General features: G+C 43.8%; 2 protein-coding genes across 21 annotated transcripts in view; one reads left to right on the forward strand and one right to left on the reverse strand.

Annotated features, from left to right (window-relative positions):
* Positions 1–26,913, forward strand: part of LOC135895734 (venom factor-like) — a 148,156-nt gene that overhangs the window by 86,222 nt on the left and 35,021 nt on the right. Inside the window, exons 33-35 of one of the 7 annotated variants that reach the window (XR_011511318.1) lie at positions 9,113–9,296; positions 14,042–14,420; positions 14,785–15,190. The exons of 2 other annotated variants lie outside the window; for them this stretch is intronic. Coding sequence is in view for 1 of the 5 variants with exons in the window: in XM_070531696.1 (XP_070387797.1) it covers positions 9,113–9,132 (20 nt within the window). In the remaining 4 variants the exon portion in view is untranslated. Of the gene's footprint in view, positions 1–9,112; positions 9,375–10,255; positions 10,342–14,041; positions 15,191–26,913 lie in introns of those variants that run through there. 4 more of the 7 variants (XR_011511316.1, XR_011511319.1, XR_011511317.1 and 1 more) reach the window with 4 other exon arrangements.
* LOC139046697 (uncharacterized) overlaps positions 5,872–26,913 on the reverse strand; it is a 43,361-nt gene continuing 22,319 nt past the window's right edge. For 10 of the 14 annotated variants that reach the window (XR_011511325.1, XR_011511320.1, XR_011511324.1 and 7 more), the window contains 3 exons: positions 22,969–23,239; positions 17,175–17,237; positions 5,872–8,091 (listed from right to left, as the gene is read on the reverse strand). Coding sequence is in view for 8 of the 14 variants with exons in the window: in XM_070531719.1 (XP_070387820.1) it covers positions 7,997–8,091; positions 17,175–17,237; positions 22,969–23,239 (429 nt within the window). In the remaining 6 variants the exon portion in view is untranslated. Of the gene's footprint in view, positions 8,092–13,419; positions 13,831–17,174; positions 17,238–22,968; positions 23,240–26,394; positions 26,695–26,913 lie in introns of those variants that run through there. The other 4 variants (XM_070531723.1, XM_070531722.1, XR_011511322.1 and 1 more) reach the window with 3 other exon arrangements.

Consider the following 26,913-nt stretch of genomic DNA (forward strand, 5'->3'; position numbering starts at 1 on the left):
TTCCACAAAGTTCTACACCATTCGCGTCACGCGATGAAATCAGATAACACAAGGTTCGGCGACAACAGACAGCGGATAGAAGCATCGATAACTTTCCAGAAACTTCGGATACATGCAGGCGCGTGCCGCGCTGTGCGATAAGATTTGTTAGGCGGCGAAACGTGGTCGCCCGATAAATGTATGTATACACGTGTCAATATATAATATATAATTATATGCGTGCTTTATTTTCTTCTACACTGACTGCTGTGCTGTCAAGCACTTTCAAGCTGTTTGCAACAGCTTCTCGCTTGAAGGACCCCAACAAATTGTAACGACTTCTTAGAAATAAAGTTCTGATTATTAGTTGTCTCCGTGCTCATACTGTGACAGAAAACTGGAATGCATGTGTATAATGAAGCAATTCGTGCTGTGTCCCCTCACAGTGGCCCCTTTGCATTCGTGGTATACTTCACCGCAGTGTATGATGGCAAAGTTGACTTTAAGGAACCGAAATTTGCAACGCTTCTAGACTCGTAGATTTTTTCATTGGTGCATCTAGCCATAGCCACTATGGCCTAGTCCCAGGGAGCCCAAACAGAGGAAACGGAGGTAGAAATTAACAATAAAGGTAATCTAAAATGACGCAGGAACTAGGCAGCCACCATACCTGAGGTTAATAAAACATTCAAATTTTGACACTTCACGTGCCAAAGCCAAGATCTGATGAGGCACACTGTAGCGGTGAACTGTGGATTAATTTTCACCTCGCGGGATTCGTTAACGTGCATTCAACGTACGGTACACGGACATTGCATTTTTACCTCGTCGAACCCCGTCGAAATGTGGCCTCCACGACCGAGATGTGATCCCACAACCTCACTTTCGCAGCGCAACACCAAAACCACTAATACAACATGGTGGGTCTACAAGCCATCAGGCTCTGGTAATGCTGGACCTTGCTGTTAAAGAACTCCTTTAATCAACCACAAGACGTCGGCTGTAATCGCAAACCAGACCTATGACAGCACCAATGTTAAACTATTTGTTGTCACCAATATGAGTTAAGCACATTTGTCTTAGAACTACACTGTACTATTTCTGTGTCAGTGATTACAGGGGAGTCCTTGTGTATCGTGTTAGACATAAAAGGATTTAAAGAGATGCCTACAGAGACATTGCGAAAGTATGTAGCTGGTATTAGTAGATTGCACCAATGATTGGAACATCTTTTTGGAGCACATGGTATAAGCACATGTAATAAATAATGAACAGTGACACAATACATCCAGCGGTCAGATGCAAGTAGTACTGCTAAACATGACAACAGATCACTCTATTCACCACTGTCGGAGTGGCAAAGTTTAAAGTTCGTTTCCAAAAGCATTGCCTGCCTGGGTTACATGTCGTCATAACCTTCCTATGTTATGAATACGTAAAATTTATAGTAGGCCCATCCAAAAATTTGGGGACGTCCAAAGCCAGTATATGAAAAAAATTCTTCTGTTTGATTCTACTCTAACCTTATAGTCCACCGATTTCAAGTGACTGGCCCAGCCAGTAATGCAGGTGGCATGCAGCTCTTAACAAGTGGGGCGGCTGGAATAGGAATACTTTATTGCAGCACTGGTGGCCTGAATTCAAAGCCTTTTCATTAAGTAACAAAGCTCAAAAAGAACAGTGCCACAGTTATTTTTGTCTTACTGAGACTTGGCTAATACAGCCCACACCCACAGTGGGTGGTGTGTCAGCATGCAGTGGTGGCCTAGCCAGTTAAGGATTTGGACTAGGAAATAAGTAGTCGTGGTGCATTTTGGAGCAGAAAAATTGGTCCTTTTGGAATAGTTGGAGTAGTACAGCAGTAATGTGTAGCCATTTGGTGCAGCTCATTATTACTGTGCACTCAGTAAATGCTGCTCAACAGCAAAGGAAGATACCAAGGCCAACAGCCAGCAGCAGCCAATTAGTACCACATCAGTATGTTGCAAACACTTTCCTTTGAATAGGTAAGAAACCTTCATAAACAATTGAAAAATTCATGCAGAAACTCCTCTGGGACTTAAGTACGCTTAAGCATTGTACCACTTGCTCATCTCCACACAGCCGAATGTCATTATCAACCCCTTTTCAAGGATACGGCCACAAACTGGGTACTTCATGATGGGCTGATCACACTTAAAAGCAAAGCATATTCCAAAATTCAAAATAACAGCCTGCACAGAAAGCACTTGGTTTGTGACGCATGTGAAACCTTTATATTGCAGAGCTAAACTATGAGCATCTGTGGAAGATTGGAGGCCCTATCGTGAGCACGCACACTTATGCAGGACCGTAACAACAACAGCCAAAGATAAATTTTTCAACCATGACATTTCAGACATGCTTAGCAATGACACAAAAATTTAGGAAACCCAAATTATCGAACTTGACGGTACCGTTATCTAAGGATGGTAACATTCTTTCTCCGGCACGTGTTGCTATTGAATTCAAGTTTTTTTCATCCGTTTTCACAGATGAGACTGGTGTACCTAGAAGCTTTCAGGCCCCTATTTTGCATTCAAGCATGCACAACATTAATATCGCTTCTGAAGTAGTACAGTCCTGTATCGATTGTCTTCCAACTAACTCTGCTCCTGGTTGTGATGGCATCTGCCCTAAACTTCTTAAGATATCCAAACCTGCAATATGTCGCATTTTAGCCAAGCTTTTTCAGCAATGTATTGACACGGGATGCGTCCCAAATGATTGGAAAGCAGCTTGCATAATTCTCATATTTAAATCTGGTGATTCGTCTAACCCATCAAATTACAGACCAATTTCTTTACCAGCATGTACTGCAAACTTATCATTTCATCTGCTCTAATGAAGTTTCTTACAGAACAAAACTTTTTCTTTATCAATCGGCATGGACTTTTACACGATTGATTATCTTTTTTATCGAATCAATGTAATATCTGTGGACTTTGCGAAGGCTTTTGGCAAGGTTCCTCAATTGTGGCTTATTCATAAACTGACAGATCTTAACATACATGTGAGAATAACTAGGTGGACTACCAACTTTTTAACTAACCGGTAGCAATCAGTTTTCATCAATGACCATTTGTCTCCATTAAATCATGTCAAATCTGGAGTACCGCAAGGTTCCATGCTCAGGCCTATTTTGTTTTTAGATTATATTAACGATATTAGTAATGGTAGGCGTTTATGATCATAGACTATTTGCTGATGATTGCGTGATCTAGTAACCCTGAGGATACCTGCTACCTTCTATCTTACCTAGACAATCTCTGTAAGTGGGGCAGTAAGCAAGCGGAAATCAACATTAATATTACAAAAGCTATCAGATTCAGGACTACAGCTAAACCCGTGTTATGTAATTACAAAATTATAAAACATGCCCGTAGCCTTGGTATTCACAATATCTGGGTGTTCATTTGTCATTCGATCTGTCATGGAACATTTGCGTAGATGTGATTTTCACTAGAATGTTTTAGTTTAGTGTCTTTACAGTTCTCCCCGCTCCAAGTTTCCCCGCTTAGCCACATGGTGGAGTGGTGGGTGATTGCACGTTTTAGTTGTATGTCTAGCCTAGCGGAGCAGAGGGATGAATGGATAGGTGCTACGAGTGTCCCCTTTGGAAAGAGGTGTGGGTTGCGCCATGAAGCTCTTGTATTGCCTAATGTTCGACGTATGTTAACAAAGAAAAAAAAAACCCACGATGACTTCCCATAACCAAACTTTCTGAACTTTGTCTTTGCAAGCCTCTGTTGTTTGTCGTTTCCCTACTTTTTGTCCACCAATCTTCCATTCGCTGCTTACCAATCTTTACTGCATACATTTTTACTTTCCCCCTGCTCTTGCTGAACCCAAGGGCTTCAAGCAGGCCAATGGTGTGTGTGTGTATGAAAACTTTTATTGTAATGAGGTCCAGAGGCTTGACTTCTCAATCCAAGGCGGGCCGCTCCCACGTTGGCACTGTCAGGCCAAGCCTTTCAGCGACATCATGGGCCCCCTGGACTGCCCTTAGTTGGTCCTGAGACAATGCGCTTTGTATCCTTCTCTCCCACTGTGTCCATTCTTCAACGAGGTTGGGGAGAGTCGCAGGACACCCCACCAGCATATGTCCGATTCCAATGATGCCATTACAATCATTGCAGTCCATCTTAATCTCCCTCTCTGGATATATTTTATTAATGGTGTATAGGCCAGTGGTGCCTAAATCTACTGCTGGGGAGATATTTCACATTCTAGTAAAGCATGCTCTATTGTTTCCCTAGCTTTACCGCAGCAAGCACATGCTTCTTCCTTCTTATATTTTGCTGTATAAGTGCGTGTTCTAAGGCATCCTGAGCTCGTTTCAGAAAGTAATAAACTTCCCTTTGAGTTATAATAGATTGTTTCTTTCCCGATATCGTTATTTCCTCTTCAGTAGTTACTCGTAGCAGGTTTATTTTCCATTGCCGCCACCCACGAGATTATCTCGGCTTCTCTGGCTTTCCGCTTGATGTTCCTTTCGTATTTGCAGTGCCTTCTGGCCGAATTCAGGGTAATGAAACAAAATAAAAGCACCTATAAGTAAAACTTTTATAAGTAAAACGAATACATATAGCTTATTTGTCCATAAAGCATCTAAACATGAACTTGTAATGTGTTACCGGTCCATTTTATCCAGTGGAAAATAAAGCCCCATCTTGGGGAATGCCACATGATAGCCAGCGAGCTTGCATTTTGCATACAATCTGATCCTTTCTGATGCTAACATGCTGCACAGCGTGCATCACATACTCCCGCGCTGCGAGGTTTTCAAATGGGTCAGCATCGCACCTTCTAGCAGACATAAGTCTTCGTCTGTGCAAATCTATCTTGTAAAGAGCAAGGCAGGCAAGGTGCCTCGATGCACAAGCCAGAGTGGGTGTGTGCATCGACCACCTTGCTAGGAAAAAATGGCAGCAACCTTCTGTTCAGGCAGCTTGTAAGCAGACCGTGTTTCTGACTCCGCCAGCCCGCTTGCAGCTAAGCGGAGGGCGCATGTGCATTCGCACATCCGCTCCGCTCAGCTGCTTAGCAGAGTGTAAAAACGGCAAACTCTACTAAAGCAACCACATCTCTTGGCTTCATAAGGCACTATTTGCACTCGGCTAACTCCAAGACAAAATTTCTCGCTTACTTAATTGACTCTGACTCTAGTTTGTGTCTTAATTAATTACTTAATTGACGCTGACTCTAGTTTGTGTCGAGGCCTACCTCGAGCACAAACTCGAGTCTTTTGCAAAATAAGGTTGCTCGCTTCATCACAAGAAACTACTCGCATACATCTAGAGTTACGGAAATCAAATATTAAATTAATTTAGCTCCTCTCAATATACGCAGGCTTCTGACACTATTGTCCTTCTTTCATTTACTCCAACCGGTTATCCCACATTACTCTAAATATCAGACTAGCTTGTGACGTGTGTCTTGACGGCTTGATCACCAACTTAAAATCGCACCCATCTTCGCCCACACTAATCCGTTTTTCCACTCACCTCTCCTCCTCGCTATCTGACACGACTCATTTGTACATAATTTGAAGTTGTTCCTAGAAATCTGAACTACCTCTTACCTTGCTGTTCTGTTCCAGTTGCATTTCTTGATGTTCTTATTTAATATGCAATTTTGCTTTCCTGTTTAGTAATCCATACTTAAATTTTTTTCCATTGTTTTGTAATGTGAAACAGCTCATTGTGATAAGTATTTTAGGAACCTTGACCCTTGTCATTACTATGTTTTTTTCACACATTGTATATACAGTCGAACCCGGCTATATCGAACTCGCAAAAAAACGCCTATCAGTTCGATACAGAGCATAATTCGATATAAGCCTGCTAAATAATTGGATGTCATAAATGCACATACCATTTATAAAATCACTTTATTGATGAAACTAGCTTCGTTTCGCAAAGAAACAGTCCTGCATTTTCTTCTGCTTGGGCAATTTCGCTGCATGCGAGGCACGCACTTCCCCACATTGTCTAAGGAGTCGGAGCAGCTGAGGCCGCAACATTCCGCTTTCGCACAGAAGCACCGGACTAGTGCGAGCGCACTTCGGAGGATGTGGGCCAAAGACGGTCGTTGCTTTCCTCGTTGTGCCCATTTTCAGTTGTGCTCGGCACGATGTCGGCAATGTAGTCTTCGTTTCCGGGCTCTACCGTGGTCGCGACACCATCATTTGCGCTCACTAACTCGCGCACCGTTGATTCGTCAACAGCTTCCGGAAATTCTGACAGCTGGCTCCAAACCTCGGCAACAATGACAACGGCTTCGTCGCATTAATCAGAATTTACAGTCATCACCGAGCACGCGGAAGTCGGTACGGCTGAAGCTATTTTGGATGAACCACTCGTACACGGCCGTGCATACGCGTCGGGCGCCACGGGCACTACGGGCACCGGGTCGCGAGTTAGGCCGCTTTAGCCCTAATTTCCCCCTTCAAGATCGTGCCGAGAGTGCACCTCGGAATCTTGTACGTTGCAGAGACATCCGACTTGTCACCGCATTCGACCCGGTTTATGATTTCGAGCTTCACGACGAAAGGCGAATTCTGACGCTTCATCACGGCAACACTGCGGGAGAAGGCGCACACAATGAATCAGATAAGCAGCGAGACAACTCGCACTTTCGCCAACTTGCATGACGAGGGCACAAGAGCCTCTGATTGGCTGTCTGGGCAAGCGCTGCAGGCGGGCGGGCCAGGATCATTTTTTGTAGGGAGGTGTCGGCGGCTCCGAGGTAGCGCGGTCGCATAGGGGGAGCGGTTGGATGGAGCCGCGCCGCCGGGTTTTCCCTTCACCGCGAGGGAAAGCCAACTTCCGGGGGCACTTTCCGCCGCTTGACGTTCGATATATCGGGAGTCGCTATTAGTTTTGTTCGATGTATGCATAATTTTTGCTATATATACTCATTGTAACTATACCGTGTCCATAAATTGTTTGATATAAGGAATAATTCGATGTAAACGGGTTCGATATAGTCGGGTTCGACTGTACCCTGTAATAAGTCATTTTTTTGCACTAATTCATGTTGTTCCAATTCATATTTCTTGTTTAGTTGTGTACTTTTGGTATTTTTTGCTCCTTTCATTGTAATCCCTGTAAGAGTTGGTGTCTGCCATGAAAAGGGTACCTGGCCCATACCATTGTTCGACTCATTCATGCGAAGGATGTTGTTGAAGGGAGGAACTTGTTCTCGTTAAGAATGAGGAGTAGGGGATTTATTTACAATATCTACATGAAGGGTGGAGAACATTACATCTGATCAGTCTAGCATGACTGAGATGCACACTGAACAGCCGAAAATGTCTGCTTAAACACTCTCTGTCCTTACTAGATCCCTAGGCCAGGAAAAGCTGCCATCCAACCTTCGCCCAACCAAAGCGTCCAAAGTCGTCGAAGTACCCGCATTTGAGGGCGAAGGTTCATACACTCTCTTGCACTTTTGTTTTACTGAACACACCAAAATGAGTGGGGCCTCATAGACAGGTGTTGTCACGCTTGACTCAAGCTGGCACGTCTTGGTTCCTGAGCTGACTCTGCAGTTAGCTGCTGAATCTGTCATGACTGTGACTTTTACCAGAGTACATGGGGGAACGCCATAGAACAAACATTTCCAGGAGTTTTCTTGCTCCAATTGGTCCCTGAAGGTGACAGTGAACCAGCTAACAATCCTGTCCGCCAAACGTGTCTAGCCTTACTGGCTCCGAAGGGCTGTTCGAAGGGGGCATGTTGTTGGCTTCACGAAGCGATTCATTGCAGCGAAGCCAGAAGGTCACTATCCCCGCTAGCCAATCGTAACATCCCCCACCCCTATGCCTCCTGGGCTCTTTAGAGTACTTGAACAAAAAAAAGTGTTATGGAAGTTAATATGACCGGTATAAACAGCAGCGTCGCAGCAACACGGACTGCTGCAGACGGCAGCGCCAGGTGTGCTGATGACGTTCTGATCATTATAAGCTGATACTGCTCTTTAGTGCCTTATCCATCTACGTCAAACCATTATGCGTTGCGTGGACCATATCTTGAACGCCGTGTTCTCGTCGCTTTGCCTTGAAGAGCGGGCCCATGTCTTGAAAGCGATCTGCGAAAGGGGCAGGGTGCGGTGTGTGCTGAGAGATTTGCGAGCGATCTCGTGGTAGCGACAGGCAGAACAAAGGTAAAGCCACTCGCTGCTGCATGCTCTATCTATATTGTGTGCACTTTTCACTTTGTTTAGTGCTTGAAGGCTGTTCACCTCCGCCGTGGGTTGGCCCAGTATTGCACTATCTCTGGGATCGGCCCACATTTTTATCTTGCGTGATGGACGTTTGGTAAGCATAGAGATGCTTACACATTTAAGAAAATTTTAACACCCAGAACCAGCCAATTGGTACCATGCCAGTATGTTGCAAGTACTTTTATTTGAGTAGGTAGAAAGCCTTTGTAAATAGTCAAATAAAACTTTTGTGGGCTAATGAAAGCAGCTGAGTGAAAATTGCCATACAGTTCTGAACCACATGCAAGAATACATGTATGCAATGCAAACTGTGTGCCTTCCAGTGGTCAATGGGTCTTAGCGCATGCCTTGTGCTTGCTATGAATGCTGCTTTTGTCACCGTACCCTGTTAGCATTGCATATAGTAATTCCTTCGATTGGTGTTGACAGCCAGGACGAGACTTTTACTGAGAGAGGCATGCCTGATAATCAGATCGTGGTATTGGCATGTAAAAACGCAGATTTGTTTTGTGTTCTTGTTTAGAGACAAACCAAGTGCCCTTGAAATGCTGCATGCAATGCATTGACTTCGGGCAATCCATTGCATTACTGCAAATATTACTCAATATTTGAGAAGTCTAGTAGATGATCCATCTCAAACTGAATTACTTGCACGTTCACTATTTGTTTCCTATATTTAAGTCTTCTTCTCATACCCCTGCTGAAAACGCTGCGTTGCCCTGAAAGCGTGAAAATACCGCACCTTTGCGCAGTTCACGTAGCCAGGTTTCAGGCAAGTTGAATAGTAGCTAAATGGTGTAAATGGTGTAGTAGAACCACCATTAAGCATGTGTTGGAAGTCCAGTGCTTAAGTTAGAATAAACCACCCGGTTATCTTTTTCCACAGCTACAGTAAACAAAAGCTGAAGTGGCCTTCAAGTGTTAAGTGTGGAAAAAGATGTTTTGCGGCAATGGCTGTGACCGAAGACAACACAGGTGTATGTATGTGGTTTTCCAATTCAAGCACAGAGGCCACGACTTTGAACTGGGTCGTGTTTTTCTGTCCAAGTCGGAATGAGCTGCTATTGCTGGTAAGAAACCACTTTTGCTCTGCTTTATAATAAATAAAGAGTGGTTGTTGAGTTTTCAACACCCCAAATACAAGGCAATACTCATGCCAGACCATGCAGTGAACTTGGAGCACATGTTAGTGCGCTTGAAATTCATGATTTCCACATCATTCGAGGCCACCTTTACTGACTGCAGGGCATTATAGTTAATGACATCATAAACATGTTTATCATTTTGCTACATTGTATCAATGCCTGAAGAGTTCAGAGAGAGAGAGAAAAAAGGGAACCGTTCTCCAATTTCACAGTGGTAACAACTACCTTGGCACAGCCAGTGGCCTATATTTGACCTATATGGCTATTCTTATTGCAGGCAACAACTTTAGTTATACTTGTTTGCATCATTTCATGTACCAAGCAGGAAGGTGTAGTGCCTCCTGGTGCACTGTAGGCCACGCAGCAGACTGTGGCTTTTTCTCTTTCTGCTTTATTTTTCAGGCTTGCAGTTAACTGGATTGGTATGACTTATGATCCTAGTGGGATTCAATGTCTCAAAATAGCAGTAAGCTGGAATAATTTCCACTTGGGATTACTTAAGGTGCATTGTACATAATTATGTCTGCCATTTTGCCGAAACTGATGTGCAAGTATTACAGACATCGATGAAACTGCGACCTCTCACCACTACTGTAGGTCATCCACAGCAGATGTGCTTTCCATGTGAAACTTTCATCAGCTGAAGTTGTATTTTACTCTACTATATGTAGGGCTCACAAACCATGTGCCATACTTTCTGGACTATAATTTGAACTGTTGTACAAGTCACCCCCTTTCCCCCTCTTTTCACAACCTTCAAAGAAAAATTATGTGTATATAACTCATTGTATAAGATGCATCTATCTTAACTTGGGTCAGCATCGTGAAATGCGATTGTGCATGTTTATACACTTATCCTAATATGTCGTACTTACCTATTTCAGGGCACTAAACTTCAGTAAAAAAAAAATTTCATGAGCCGCACATTCTAGCAGGTAAAATAAACTGCAAGTACATTGCTGGAGAAAAAGAGTGTCTCATGTTGGTCTTGCATATATAAGTTACACTGTTGTATAATACGCTTGGACAAAAATGAAAAGAATAGTGGCACCTATGGTTTGAAAAATATGGTACCTAAATATTTTGAATGCTCATGAATCAGCTATGTGAATGAAACATGATTGGAACGATCACGATAATTAGGCTTATACCCCTGTCACACGGCAAATCTAATGTCATTTCCAACAAATGACATTTCTTGCGATTAATGTCATTATTGCAGCACGCTGCCACAAGGCGAAAACTGTCATTTGAAAATGATGACAATGACGATAGTAAAAAAAAAAGACACGCCTCAAACTCACTTTTGTCCAATAATTATTTTCCAATATGCTAAATTCCACTAGAATACGTGATCGTTGCTTTCAAACCGTAGCGTTCGATCACGAACTTGTCGACATTGCCAACGAAGTAGAGTCGAGCTAAGGCAAGCAACAGGGCGAAGAGAACGATACGTGCGTCCGCTACATCTGCTAAAGTGGTAAGAGAAGGGCAGTTGCATGTCATCGCCGTTCTGATGTGCATGCGAGCTTCTAATATCCTCATTCTTGGCGCGTGCCACAGGTAAACACGCGCACGCTTTTATGCCAAGTCAATTGAAGTGGCCGCGGCCGATGCTCCGGTGAGAACCAAGACAACTGCTGCAGCGAAAGCTAAAGACGGCTGTCTGGTCACTGGACTGAGAGTAGTTTTCTGTATTTATGCACGTGATGGACTTTAACGTCGTTAAAGCAATAATTAGGTAATAAAATGGATAGAATAACAGTGATTTTTTGTTAAAACAAAAAAGAAGCATGTACTGTTTGCAAAACACTGGTAAACTTGTGGTGTCGAGGATACACATTCAGTTCCAAACTAATGCAAATGAGTTTGGCGAACTCATTTGTTTGTAAATGTCATATACGAAAATGTCCTTACGTTTTACCGTGTGACACTAAAGAAATGGCATTATCAGCAAATGTCATTCGTTGTAAATGACATTAGATTTGCCGTGTGACAGGGGTATTCAGGGTGCCTACCAACCGGGAAAACTGGGAATTCTCAGGGATTTTGGGTAGTCTGGAAAAAGTCAGGGAAAACTCAGGGAATTTGGGCCTCTATCAGGGAAAATTAGCGGCAATTTTATTGAAAGGGTCGAAAGTCGCGGTAATGCTGGCTCGAGTAGCAGACAGGAATCGTAATGACTCGTCGTTGGCAGGAGGAGTTGCCAGTGTACAGTCAACGAGCGACTTTCCAGATTCCTGATAATTTGGACGGCTTCGCGGCGCCACCTCGTACCCTATAGTGTCAACGTATCAGAACGTGTGAAATTTCCGACGCAAGAACTCCTTGCCGTCCGATTTTCCGGACGTTTTGCCGCGAGCGCAGGTTCGAAACGGCATTAATCAAAGGCACCACCGCTGCCGTTTTCATTACTTCGCCGCCTCGAACCGGCACTCGCACGCAGATCCGCTGGCACCCGTTGCCACCACTGCGGCAACGCTAGGCCTAGCTGCTTCGACGTTCGCTACGAAGCTTCTTGCCATTGGGTGCCGAACTTTTTATTGAAAGAATTCGCTGCTGTCAGCAATGGCACGGACTCCACCTTTGTGGTCCTTGCGATTGGCTTACAAACTTGGAAAACACGGTGTGTTGCATAATGCCGGTTCGTGAAAGTCAGCTTCGCCACTGTACAGAAATGTTACTCGGTAAAGCTTACGGAAAAGTATTGCAGTGAAGCATAACAAGCGTGGGAAGGGGCGCCACGGAATACAGTATGTATATCTTAATTATGCACGCGGGCACCCGGCATTTCCTGTCACAGTACGAGCACAGGTATGCCTAATATGTGTACCGACAGGCCTTCAGAGCGTTTTCGAACGTGCCTGTGGCGGTTTGAGCCCCTAAGGGCAGTAAATGACACGCATTTATTTTTGGCCGATTTTTCGGACGTTTTCGCGGCCCCTAGGGAGCTCGAAAAATCGGTCGTGGACTGTGCAACTGATCAAGATGCTTCAAATGGTTCTTGGGGCGAACGAGTGGCGGAAGGCGGACAAGAACAGAAGTGACCTACGCATTGAGGAATAAATGAGAAAGGAAGCTTGTTGCCGCCGTTTTGAAAGAGCTTGAGCTCAAAAAGTAAAGTTTTGGCTGATGCCGAGATGCAGGTGTCCCTCATCCAAACCAAAATACACTCTTTGAAGCAGTGCAACACAACACTCTGGCGTCGTGCGTGGGCTGAGAGTATGTCAGGACTATTGAGGTTGACTTACGAGCTGTTGAGAGAGAATCTCAATTGTGACAGAGTTCAGGCCTCATGCCACTGAGGTTGCTATCAGTTGATAGAAATAGCTCATATTAGAAAATATTTGCCTTTGTATGCATCTCCTTTTTATTCGTATTTGATAATGTCCGACCTTATTGGCAATTGTTTTCGAAGACACTTTATTTGCTGTGCATTTTACTAACCCCTGCCGTCTATTCTCTTTTTGAATAACAGAAACACTGCTCCTTAGTATTCAAATTGGATTAAGTTGCTTTTTTTTCATGTGCTTACTAGAGAGTGACAGCATCAGGCGATATGGTTTCAGCCCGTGTTGATATAAAACATAGTTCTGCATCACTCAGGGAAATTTGCAGTGGCACTCAGGGAAAACCTGGAAAACTTGGGGAATTTCGAAATGTCAACTTGGTAGACACCCTGGGTATTAGACGTGAACTCGTAAAACAGCTTCAAGTGTCCAGTCAGTACTCTACTTGACTGAAATAATACCTTTAACTCAAAAACCCACATGACTGCATAGCCTTCAAAACATACATTCACAGGTGTGTCTGCTCCGTAAATATGAATGAATGACTGATAAATCAACTATATAAATAATTGCTGAAAGCTTTAATTGACAGTTTTTATATTGACATTAATGAAATTATGTCCATCAATGCAGTCAGTAACAGTGATGTTTATATTTAAGTTAATCTGGAAATGCTGCACGTTTTCGATTGCCGACTCTGTTTTGCCCTTCTATGGTGGCATGCCACTATGGAATGCAATTGGAAGTCCTAACTGAAGGATAGAAATTGTAAATAATGGCAATATTTAGTAAAGGAAATAAAAGTGGAAGACATTTTTGCCCTGGGTAGGATATGAACCACAATCTTCACATGTCCAGTCCAGTGCAATGCTTTCACAATGCTTCAGTAATGTCTTTTGTGCGAACAAGGTTACCAACAGTGAAGGATGAAATTGGCAGCCTAGCTGTAAACTTGGTACACACAATAAATTTCTTCACTTACGTACCTGATAACACTGGTGCAGATAATCCCTATGACGGTTTATCAATGACACCAAACATTGAAACACTTAAATATGTAATCTTGCCTCTTCAAATGTAATGTAACCGTGTAGTGTAATTCAGAAATGTAATTTTGCCTCTTCAGCAGCTGAAGGCTGCATAGCACCATGTCCTTGCAAAGAGCTGGCCTAAAAAGAACAAAAGTTGCGACAGCTTGAACTATTTAACACCCACCATTGCAAAAGGTTTTTGTAAGTCAATGTAACTCATTATTCAATTAAAGGAATTCTAAATAATGATATTAAAAAATGTTCATCAGTGCCCATTTCACTTCCTTGCGTGCTCGGTAATAGTTATTTATGCTTCAACTAATATACACTTTTTCTCTACTCTCTCAAGACAAGCTGCGAGAAGGCGTGTCCATTGATGCAGTACTGGATAATGTGCGGTCCAACGTGGATGAGACATTGCACCGCATCAACCTGTTAAGCAAGCAGGGTCTCCGCAACATAATGAGGGATGCCAGAGTCTCAAAGACCGAGCGGCTACATGATAATGACTATGTGAGCGTGCAACTCTGGGTTGAGAGGATGCATAGTGAAAAGGAGAACCCATTGCTCTTCTTTAAACACCAAAAAATAACATTCTTTTAGAGAAAAAATGAGGACCTTTTGGATGACATATTTTATGCTAGTCATCATGATCACACCACAACAGGAGCTTTTCAAGAGGCTTGGAACTGATCGTGTATGTGTCGATGGAACACATGGAACAGCAGGTGAGCAGTACTATATAAATGCACTAATAATAAAAGCAAAAAAGAGGGAATGCTGTCTGAGAATAATTGCAATAGATATGATGAGTAGTATTCCTTCACACATGATTTTTCTCTTAATTTTTCTCACATTTTTTAATTGATGCAGTTCTCGATTATCAGTAACAGAGAAAGAATGAATTCATCGCTCTGTACACTGGTGATATCATTCCATTGCTACTGTCCACATCGCTACATGCCCTGCATATCCTGTCTGTATTGGCACCACGCAGTTATGATAGGTCACATAATATAGCTCTTATCACATTTGTCTTGTGGGGATGCGCGACTGTCGCACGTCCCCTGATATGTTGTTTTTCCTGTATAGCTTCCGGCTTCGCCGCGGGCCCCAGGCCATGCGAGAGATGGCGCGAGTGTTGCGCTGCCAACGCCGCCTCACGGCAGGGTTACTTGGGGGCGCAAGGGAGAACACGCTTCCTCTTTGGTTCGGGACGGCAAGCAGCGCGGACGTGCCAGGCGTGCGCCGATCCATGCTTCTGCAAGACCGTCTCGTGAGGCCTTATATGAAAGAGCCACCGTTCGCGTGACCGTACACGCGAACAACCAGGCGTTGGGATCCAGCAAGGGGCGAACATATTCGCTCGCTATCCGGTCACGGTGAGTCGGACTTCCGCGATTTGTCGCGCGCCCATTGGCATGTTTTGTGGATAGCAACTTGGCTAGCAGGCATTGATCAATGAAAGGTGCAATAAATGCCTTTGTGATTGTTTGCACTACTGTATTGTCGTTCCTTTGACCCAAGAGTACGGTATGAGAATCCCACAGTCTAGGGTGCAGAAACAGTGCATTGCACTGTGTATTAGTGCCTTCTGTCAGAGGTACAGCTGTCTCGAGGCTGTTTGGCATACTGAACTGTTTGCCAATTAGGCGAATCACTGATTACTGCTACAGTCAAAGGTGCTTTTTCTTGGCGGCAAGGGGTGGTTCCCTGAGGACTGCAAAAACAAAACATTTAGAAAATCAGGCAGTCCAAAAAAAAAATTAATGCATGCCTTTTACTGCCATTTAAAGGGAGGTGCTAGTCGAAAACATAAGAACCTAGAACTATGAAACCCCAGCTGTTTACATACTCTCTTAGGGTAATTTCAAATACTATATAAACAAGTTTTATAGCAAGTTGCATAGGTTTTGTTCTGTACAACGACAATGTGTAAAACGTCGGCATTCTTGCCCCCACACTTTTTTATCTCTAAACTTCCATAATTGCAGACCAGTGATGACGCATAATCCTCCAAATCAACTGCAGAATACCGAAATATGTTACCGAAATTAATACCAAAATCGTTATTCACTGTTATGTTTTAAAAAGTGCATATAAGAAGTGTTAAATTAGAACCCGTGAAACCATTTCAAAATGTTTAGACAACCAGTAAGTGTTACTTAAGATTTTATCTTACGTACGTAAGTGATGTTGAAGATTAACCCCTCAGTGGTGGTGGTCAAGACAGTTTAGGATTTCAAGCACAAAGTTGTCATTCTGGAGCAGTTTAGGAGCAGAATTTTTTTTTCTACTTCGTGTTCCAAAAGTTTTTTTGGAACACTTGGAGTAGTACAGAAGTAATCTAGCCCTTTGGTGGAGCTTGTTATTACTGTGCAGTCAGTAAGTGCTGCTCAAGAGTGAAGCAAGACACTCTTCAGACACTCTTAATCAGTGTACTGGCAGACCAGAGCTTTTTTGGACGTGCCTGTGGCGATTTGGGCCCTTAAGGGCAGTAAAAGACATGCATTCATTTTTTTTGGACATTGTAGCGGCCCTTAGGGACTCTGAAAAATCTGACTGTACAACTGACCAAAAGGATGCTTCAAATGGTCCATGGGGTGAACACGCAGCGGAACGAGGACAAGAATAGGAAGGACCATTGCATTGAGGAATGACTGGGAAAGGAACTGTGCCGCCGCCTCTTTGAAGGAGCTTGAGCTCAAAAAGCAAAGTGTTGGCTTACACTAAGATGCAGGTTACCCACATCCACACCAAAATAAACCCCTTAAAGCAGTGAAATGCAACACTGAAGCATTATGCGCAGTCTGAGAGTATCTCAGGACAGTTGAGGTTGACTTTCCAGTTGCTTGGAGAATCTGATATGTGACAAAGTTTGGGCATAATACCAATGAGCTTGCTATCAGTTGATACAAATAGCTCTATTTGCTTTTGTATGCATCTCTTTTTATTCGCATTTTAAAATGTTTGACTATTTGCCGTGAGCTAGACCACTTTTTTTTTACAGTGAAGCTGTCTATTGCTAAGATCTGGCAGATCGCATCCGCGCATAGACCAACAATTTTTCATACGATGGGCCGATCCCGAAAAAAGTGCAATACCATGCCAACCCGAGGCAGAAGTAAAGCAAGCATTAAGCATTCCCCATATGTGGGCTGATCCCGAAGGTCGTGAAATGCCAGTCCAACCTGCAGCGGAGATGAAGCAGGCTTTAAGCACTCCGCACACATGGGCCAATCCCATAGGTAGTGCAATACCAGGCTGACCCGCGGCAGAAGTGCAGTTCACCATTAAGGGGCCCACATACGCAGCTCCGCTGGTCAGCCTTCACAGAGTAAAAGGGCACCGAGTTTCTTTCGAAGATATTTTAGTAGCTGTGCATTTTACAAACCCCTTGTTTCAGTTTTCTATTTTGAATAAAATAAACACTACTCCTTACTGTTCAAACTGCATTGTTTTTATTTTTTTACCATGCTTACCAGAGAGTGACAGCATCAGGTGACATGGTGTCAGCCCATCTTGACGTGAAACTTGGTGAAAACCTGAAAAAAATCGGGGAATTTGAAAATGTCAACTTGGATACATTGTTCTTCTAAGCATGCAGTATGGCACATAAGCCTGGAGGTTAACGAAGAATCTCGAGAGCACGTTAAGGACCGTACAAAGAGCAATGCAATGATAAATGTTAAGAGACAGGAAGAGAGCGGTGTGGATCAGAGAGCAAATAGGGATGGTCGATATTCTAGTAGACATTAAGAGGAAAAAATAAAGCTGGGCAGGCCATGTAATGCATAGGGTAGATAACCAGAGAACCATTAGAGTTGCAGAATGGGCGCCAAGGGAAGGGAAGTTTCGCCAAGGATGACAGAAAACTAGGTGAGATGATGAAATTTGAAAGCACAAGTTCGCATCAGCTAGTGCAAGGCAATGATAATTGCAGGGAGGCTCCTTCGTTCTGCATTGAACTTTAAGGTAGGATGATGATGATGGTGAATGTGTGCAACTCTTTAAAAAGAAATTTGGGCCGGAAATAGCTTGCACAGTTCACCAAGACACGAAACCAAATTCGTATGCTTTGCCACTAACACGGATGTATTCCAGCGAAGCTAACTTATGAAAAGCGGCCACCATTGTGTAATCATCTATTTAATTGTTGGAACAGCTTGCGAAACATAGCATGATGTGTTGGAAGGAGCCCCGTAACTTTTTTTTTTATAGCCGGCTATAATATGCACATGCTGAATTTTTTATAATTAATGCTATGTGATGTGCAAAGTAAGCAGCAATTTTATCCAGTATTAAAACGTACCTTAGTGTAACAGTACAATGAGAGACGTAATCAAGAATTTGTATGTATGCACATCTGAGTGCGCATGCATGCGTGCTGTAATCCTTGAAACTGGTGCACTGGTCTTAGTGCAGCTTGGTAGCTCATAGTTTGTGAGGGGATTCGTAATGGCAGTGCTCCACCACGCCACAATGCAGCAGTCAACGCTGATAGTGTATCCACACGCCGGACGGCTCCGTGCAAATCTGTGCCGCGGACGCTTAATCCGCCGCCCGTCTGGCTGCGAAGCCCATCCAGACGACGGACGGACTGAGCAGACGACCGCGCCGGAAAAATAAACATGGCGGCACCACCCGAAGCGACTGCCGTCTGCCTCGAACCTGTCAAGTCGTCATCGTCCACTGTGTGACCTGTAATTTTCAAACTGAGGCTTGTATTTGGTTTATATTTGTGCCCAGAAGCTTCGACAGCAATCTATTCGTGATGAGTGGGCACCGTTTCCGAAAGAGATACTCAGATTCTCTGCGTGTAGGCTTAGAGTGGCTGTATGGCTGAACATGGCCTCGACGATGTTGTGGCGGCCCGGGCAGATCTCAGTGGACGTAAGTTATTATGATTGCTTGTTTCTACTCACTCTAGATGGCGCCATCGGTGTAACAAAGACTTTGTCATACGTGTTTTTCACTCTGAATGAAAATGGCAATCGAAAGGAAACGACGGTTGGCCGCAATGGCTGTCGTTTTGTCCGAATTGGATGATGACGAGTGCTTGTTTCATCGAAAGAGGTCTTGTTATGCTCTCGTGTCCGCGTAATCGGTGAGAGCCATGTCCCACAACGCGGCGAACTGCTCCACGAGATGTAAGAACAAAGTTACCTCATCCACTCAGGTTCATTTCAGTCGCTCTTGTGCGAATCGCACGCTCGCGAACAGACACGAATGGTGTCAGCAGCGATGAAGCTGTTTCAGAAAGATCCCAAAGCCGCGCTTGTTGCCAGACTGTAGAGCATGCTAGGCTAAATCCGCAGCATTCGACTCCCAAAATCCGGATGCGAAAAATAGCACGGCATTTGTTGTCCGTGGGGGTCGCGGATGACGCGCGGACGGCACAAATCCGTGACGCGTAGTCACGTGATGCGCCGTCCGTCGTGTAGATCCACCATGAAGAGAGGAAATGCTAATCTTACCGACGCTGCACATTTTTTATTTATTTATTTATTTAGAAAACACCTTACAGGCCCTGTCGGGTATTGAGTAAGGGGGGCAATGTAACAAAGAACTGTTAAGTACAATGGAAACAACTCAAAAATAAACCTAAGACAACTGTACAGTGGCTGAACTAAAAACAAAACAAAGCACACCATGATCAAGCATAGCAGATATATAAAAGGAAGGAGATTATGTAAAAAGCACGCACAGGCGTTCACGAAATATTTTACGATCAGTTATCGTGACGATATCATCGGGAAGACCATTCCAGTGGGATATGCCACGAGGTACAGCAGATAAATTGAAAGCAGTGGTTTTACCGAAAATGCGCTAGAAGCTAAAATGATTATGTAATCTTGAGAACGTACGGACGGGGGTTTTGAGGGGTAATATGCATGGCTTATCGGAATGAACATATTTGTGAAATAGACAGAGCAAAGCAATCTTCCGGCGGATGTCTAGGGTCTGTAAAGAAATATTGAGCTTGATCTGCGTTATACTTGACTTTTGATCAAAATTCCGAGTTATATGTCGGGCAGCTCTGTTCTGGATGCGTTCCAGCATGGTTATTGAATATTCTTGGTGTGGTGACCATACAGCTGATGCAAATTCTAATTGCGGGCGTACAAATGTCAGGTATGCTAATTTACGCACGTCAGCAGATGAATTTTGCAAGTTGCGCCTCAGAAAGCCAAGGGTTTTAGATGCAGTTGCGCAAATTGTAGTGATATGCGGAGACCAAGAAAGGTTACTAGTGAGGTTTACACAAGGTATTTGTAAGTAGTGGTACGTGACGGGTTCGTGTTATTTATGGTGTATGTGAATATGGAGCTAGTGCACTTGCGTGAGAATGATATATTATTACATTTGTAAGGGTTAAGAGACATTTTCCATATATTACACCAGTCGGTAATAATGTGAAGGTCATGCTGCAAGGCAGTATGATCGTTAATAGAATTAATTTGTCGGTAAACAACGCAATCGTCGGCGAACAGTCGTATGCAGGAGGAAATGTTTGAAGGTAGGTCGTTAATAAATATTAGGAAAAGCAGAGGCCCTAACACACTCCCCTGTGGTACACCAGACGTGACCTCAGTGACAGGAGAAGGAGAAAAAGTTTCTAAGCCAAGAAAGGGTTAGTGAGTCGATACCTAGATGAGATATTTTAGAAATGAGCCAGCAATGGGCAACGCGATCAAATGCTTTTGAAAAGTCCAGGAAAATGGCGTCTATTTGTTGACTGTTGTTCATACTGCTATGTAGATCGGTGGTAAATTCTAGTAACTGTGTTTCACAAGATAGACCTTTCCTGAAGCCATGCTGTTTCTGAAAGAAAAAGTTATTTTTTTCTAGGTGCGTGTAAATGTGCGAGGCGATTATGTGTTCAAATAGTTTGCATGACACAGATGTTATCGATATTGGGCGATAGTTTTCAGGCCTATGTCTATCTCCAGTTTTAAAAATGGGGACAACCTTCGCAATCTTCCAGTCAACGGGCAAGACACCAGACGACAAGGACTGCTTAAAGATATGATATAGGATGACACTTGAAGTAGATACTGTGTTTTTTAATAGCTTAGTGTTAATATTGTCAATACCACAAGCAGATGTGGTTTTAAGACCGTTAATGAGGCTAACAATGCCTTCAGTTGAGATATTTATGGGTGCCATAAATGGGTAATCGTAATCCGGAACCACTGGAATATCAGAATGGTCTTCCCTCGTAAAAACAAAAGAAAAATATGCATTAAATAGTGATGAAAATTCCCCGTCTGAAAGAGGTTGTTGTTTGTCGTCTAGCAGAGAAATATCAGAAGTGTGACCGGGTATTAATGGTTGCCAAAATTTTTGCGGATTAGTCTTCAGGAGAGAAGGTAAGTCGTGAGCGAAGTACTTGTCTTTAGAAGTGCGTAAGGCTAAAGTGTACTCAGTAAGGAAATTTTTGTACTTGCTCCATGAGGACTCTCCCGATTTATAGCATTGCGATACAGACGTTTTTTTTTTTTTATTACGTAGTGTTCGAAGTTTTTTATTGAACCATGGTTTAGATTTGTCGTTCGCTGCCGAAACGTACGGAATATATTTGTCTTTGTAAAGTATCTAGTTTTCGTTAACGGAACGTTGGGAAAAAGAAGGAAAGAATGAGTCACTGTTGATGGAAATGTAGTTAGCTTTGTTGTAATCCCGAATTTTTTTATGTTGAAACCCAGTGAATAACATGGGAATTCGGAGCGTCAGCTGAAGCAGCTTATGGTCACTGAAACCATCAGAAATTAACACAGGACACACGGTTTCAGGTGCGGTAGTTAGTGCCAAATCTAAGAGGTTATTGTCACGGGTGGGTTGATTGATTACCTGAGAAAGATTTAAGTCCAAGGTTAATTCAATGAAATCGGTTGCGTGCTTGCACGACGATGACAAGCATGGCCAATTGATTTGGGGAAAATTGAAATCACCAAGCAGATAAACATAACTAGTTGAACATTTCTGCATGGCAGTAACAATGCTTTCGCGTAGTTTATCAACAAATGGAAGGGACACTTCAGGGGGCGGTAACAGACACCAACTAATATGTTTCCACAAATGGTTTGACAGGCAGCCCAGATAATCTCAAGTGATGAGGTGTCAACTTCATAAGAAGAAATCCTTTTATATATTGCAAGTAAGACACCACCGCCCTTTTTATCATTGTGGTCATGCCGATAAATGCTGAATATGTCACTTTCTATAAAAATTTCGCTATCTGAAACATCGTGGTGTAGCCATGTTTCTGTTAGAGCTAGAACGTCGGGTTTGCTATCTTCTATAAAGGAACAAAATATATCGCGCTTATTTAGTATGCTGCGTATGTTAGTGTACGATATTGTGAGCAAACGAGATGATTCAGTAGAAGAGGGAAGTTTAGGGACCTGCGCCCCCGTAGATTTCTTTAGCTATCTGTTACATAATACGACGGTGTCTCTATCAACATCGTACATGTATTCCTTGTTGTTAATGCGCATCTTGTCAAGTGAATGTTTGCAGGGTTTGTCCTGTGCTCTTGCATATTCTAACAGCTTTTTTCTTGCTAAGTGAGTGCTTGGCGCGAAATCCTTGCGGACAGATCAGAGGGAGCCTTTTAGCTTCCTTGCAGAAGCCAAAATATTCTGTTTGTCTTTAAATGTGACCAGCTTAGCGATTATTGGCCTGCATTTGTCATGAGCGAATCGACCAATTCTGTGCACTCGTTCAAACTGGTCGCTTGATAAAGTAAGCCCCAGCCTTTCAGCGCAGAGTTTGACGACGTTTTGCTCTGAAGTCGTCCAATCTTCACCGGACTCATCGCTGATGCCAAAAAACAGTAAATTTGATCTACGTAATCTGTTTTTGGCGTCCTCGCACCTTCAAGCTATGGTTTTTAACTGGCGTGAAAATGACTGGATGCCGTCAGGTATGTCTGTCCCAAAGGTTTCACGTAGGCTAAGGGTGGACTTGAGAGTGGCGACTCTGTCCTTAAGGCATTTCACCTCAACGTCTGTGGCGTCCTGCTTCTCTTTTATCCCCTTAAGCTCCACCAAAATTGCAGTTTGGCCTGCTGCTATCCTGCGTACAATGTCTAAAACAGAATCTTCAGGTCCAGGATTAAGTTCGACATCCCCAGACAGCATCAATCGCAACAAGTCGCACAAAGCAGCAGAGTGCGCGTTTGACACTGTCATAGAGCTCAATCAAGCACGACACCGCTATTAGACAGCGATTATTGCACTTATAGCCACTGGTATTGTACAGGTAACTAACCTGTAACAACAGAAGCGGTGAGCGTCCCATTGTCGTAGCGGCGTCGTGCCCAGCAGAGCAGTTGTGGCGGGCTTTTATATTGCGCGCCGGATCCGATGTTCGTGCTGGTGCCGCACGTAGGCGCTCCCTCGTTCTGCGGTAGATCGACGATACCATTGTTGACAGGGCTCGGCCAAGGGGACCACGCATGCGCGTCCAAGGTACGTGACACACCCACGGAGCCAAGTTCCAGAATGACGGGAGGCCGGCAGGTCAGCCCGAGCAGGAGGAACTGTTACAACAGAAGCGGTGAGCGTCCCATTGTCGTAGCGGCGTCGGCTCAACATGCTCAACAGGCCAATGAGAGTGCTGACACGTGAGCTTGAAGCTCGCCAGATCCATCTAACAATTTGTGCGTCGTACATGACAGCATAATCAACATTTAATCATCGATTTATTTCAACTACCATGTGCGTTGACGTTGCTTCTTTAGTGCTGATACTTTGTTGACCCCCCCCCCCCCCTTTCTTCAAGGATACTTCTGACAGCGAAAAATAACACTGAATGTCCACATCAACAGGAACGGGCATAAGATGCAACCATTTGCGACCTTTTTACCAGAAGCTTGTACTGCCTCACTGGTGTCGGTGTTACCGCGCGAAAAAACCCAAGCTGCGCAAAAATAGAAATTGCTTATCAGGCTGCGGATTCGAACCACCGACCTCCGGATCGCGAGACCACCACGCTAACCGATTCAGCCACTGTCAGTTCATCAAACGCTGCCTTTAAGGTGGGTAAGTAGAAGCAGCGCAAGGCATGAGCCAATCACGGGCATCCCCTTCTTCCAGAGGAGGGAAAGGGTGTGTTCGCGTGTTTGCTCGCCCTGCACCCGCAGTTTCCCACACCAGTTCAGGCCCAGCAGTCAGATGGGGAGGCCGCGTTTGGTCTGTTCTGCCAAAGAGCAGGCTGCATTGAAGGAATGGCAGTGGGAGCAGGCCACGTGTTGTGCGTTTGGCCAAAGAACAGGCAGTGTTTGATTGATGGCACCGGGAACTCATTCAAGAAAGGAGTCGACGTTGACGTGCCGCCCTCGCCGTGAGGCGTTACAAAGAGCCTCTGATCCCAAGCTTCGCTTGCACCCCGCTTCACAGCAGTGGAAGGGCAGTAACTTTTTTGGCCTCCATCCTTGTGTCATAGTCCAAGCATGCTCTTGCTAAATAGAATCATTCTTGGCAACTAAAGGTTAGTGTTTAAGTGCAATTAAAGCTCCTCATTGGAACAGTCTCCAGGACTTCAGAATTTCACGATAAGTAGAATACCATTTTGTTGGTAAGTACCACGGCAGAGATAGTGACCTATAGGTAGATAATGAAAGAGCCAGTATTCAGTAAAAACTTATAAATGTAAAAAAATTTGGCCTAGTCTAGTTTAGAGTAATTGGCAAACCTGTTTTTGCAGTCTTATACTAGTGAAGGTTTAGCACTACAGGACTGTGCCAGTTCCATTCCAACTACATCTGCCCAATTGATGCCATTATAGATTAACATTACTGAATATATTCTGCAATCACATTATTTATTCATAAATTACACTTGCGCAGGTAACATGCATGTACTGTCAAGAAGAGTAGATATGAGAGAGATTATACAGCTCGCAACGCACTGCAAAAATGAAAGGTCACAAAGCAAATATGTTCTTGTTAAAGAAGCATAACATTATCTGCAATGTTGTTAGAACTTCAAAAATAAGTTTTTTGTTGAAAGGCACAACTAGTAAACAACTATAGTAAGAATTTCATTTAAAGTTGGAGAAATAGTACAACTCTTGGCATTCTGGGGAGTTAAAAAGAGTGGAATTAAGAAATCTCAACTTTGTCAAGTAGGAATGAAATGGAGGGCCCGCCCCATTTTGCAACTTTACTGTGGACCAGTGTATGCCAACATGGGAAGTAAGAAAAGAAATTTGGGTATTTCATGGTGCGTGTAGATCCATAGACTTTTGTTCCCAACGGTATCTTTTGATGACATGCCCAGGCTTTTTTTTCTAGTCACTTGTTGCACTTTAATGCGATAAAATCTACTTGAACCTCTTGTGGTCACAAGATCCGCAGGTGAGCTCGTTCCCTCAATCGGTTGCCACCACCCAGTCTCTACTCAACCATATCTTGTGAACAATATATACATCTTTTTTTTTTTTCTGCCTCCTAGCATTTTGGCCGATATCCTGAGTGATGAAAACAAGCACTCCATAAAATCAGCAACATCTATCATTACAACAGATTCATAACAATAGTGCAGCCACTACATTGTTTTAGCTTTCCATACTAAATAAACTCACTGGGTCTGCGTTAGTGTGGGCAGGGGTAAGCTTGCACACGTAAGTTTTTGGTAACATTCATAACAAAGCAAACAAGCTTTCAGGACTATAAACCTTTGAGTCACATCAGCTACGTGGGAGCAAAATATACATTCAAAAAACAGGAAAAATAGGCACACTGTTATGTGCCACTAATCCTTTCCTAAAAAGCTGCAAGAATTTTAGGCGGTTTTGATAGAACTATAGCATGGCACAAAACTGATGGTGCTGTGCATTTGGTCACTGCAAGCAGCTGTACATTGTTAACCTCTCTGGCCAATCATGTCTGTTGCAGAAGCATCCCTAGTATGTCTCCCAATTTCAAGATACTTGATTTAGTGCAGTATCACTCTTTGTTGACCTTTTTATCAGCCTGACGCAGACTACATGGTATAAAAAATTGGGCACTGAAAGCACCATGCCCCGCTCTGCTTTAATTGTTTCGCTTAAATCTTTTGTGTACCCAGCAGAAATTCTAGAATCTAAGCTTTTGTTTTAAATGTAACAAACCTCATCAAATTTGGTGCAGTGGTTGCCGAGAAAAACGAATACTCCGTTTACATGTATTTAGATTGGAACACCCGAGCTAAAACTTCCTCTTAAACGCGCCCGCCACGCGGAGGCATTGCCGAGCCCAAACCGAAGGAGCAGTACGGGATCCACATTTTCTCTGCTGGAGGCACCGCCAAATTATACTGAACAAAGAAACGTTGCGTACCCTTAGTACACGTACAAATTTCCTCTTTATAGCGACAATGTAGGGGACTGCGGCTTGCACTGGCAGCCGGCTTTACCTATGCGCCGCCAGTCTGGTTCCTCAGACGTGTAACAATTGCGACAGTGTACGCGCCGCAAAAAGCACCTGGGACTCCTGCAAGACCAGACAAAACCTTGCCTATGTGCATTATCTAACTCCTTCTCATTACCGTTAAACAAAACTCGAGAACGCAGTAAAGAATTTCGTATTGAGCTGAGAGTACGCTGCACAAGGTCTACTGAAAGACGGAACTTTTAACGACAGCTTCTAGGCTAACTTCAAGATGCATCGATAAGCAACTGTTCAATAACTGTAGAATAAATACGTCCACTTGCCTGTCTGTTCACGCCAATACCGCAAGCTCTTTTCAGAAGCACGAGACGGGCGCTGAAAAGCGTCGAGACATTTCATTCGGCGAAATTAACCGCTTGCATTTCCAATGCAGCGAAAAATCAAGTGAACGATTAGAGTGTATTAACGACTTCGACGATGCAATCGGCCATTTTGGGAAGCTTTAGGCATGGATCGGCTTGGCTATTAGCCCCGAGAACGAACACGAGCGGCGCTGCGAGCGCCGCTCGCGTGACGTCAGGGCACGGACTCGCGCCTGTCGTCTGCTACAGTTCGGGCGTTGTCCGGGCGCTTTCTGCGGTGTTTTCGTTTGTTCGCCCTTGTTCTCTCTGCTTGTATACTTATGGTGGTCGTCTCAAATATATTTTTACGACGTCTTCCTTTGCGAACATTTATTCAAAGAGCTAAGTTCTTAGACAACAATGCAGCTCTCGAAGGCAACGCTACAGTGCCAGCCGAAGCGACGCAGACCAGCCCATTGCGGGTTTTTCATACGCGGATAG

The sequence above is a fragment of the Dermacentor albipictus genome, chromosome 1 (genome assembly GCF_038994185.2).
Source record: "Dermacentor albipictus isolate Rhodes 1998 colony chromosome 1, USDA_Dalb.pri_finalv2, whole genome shotgun sequence".
NCBI classification, from domain to species: Eukaryota; Metazoa; Arthropoda; class Arachnida; order Ixodida; family Ixodidae; genus Dermacentor; species Dermacentor albipictus.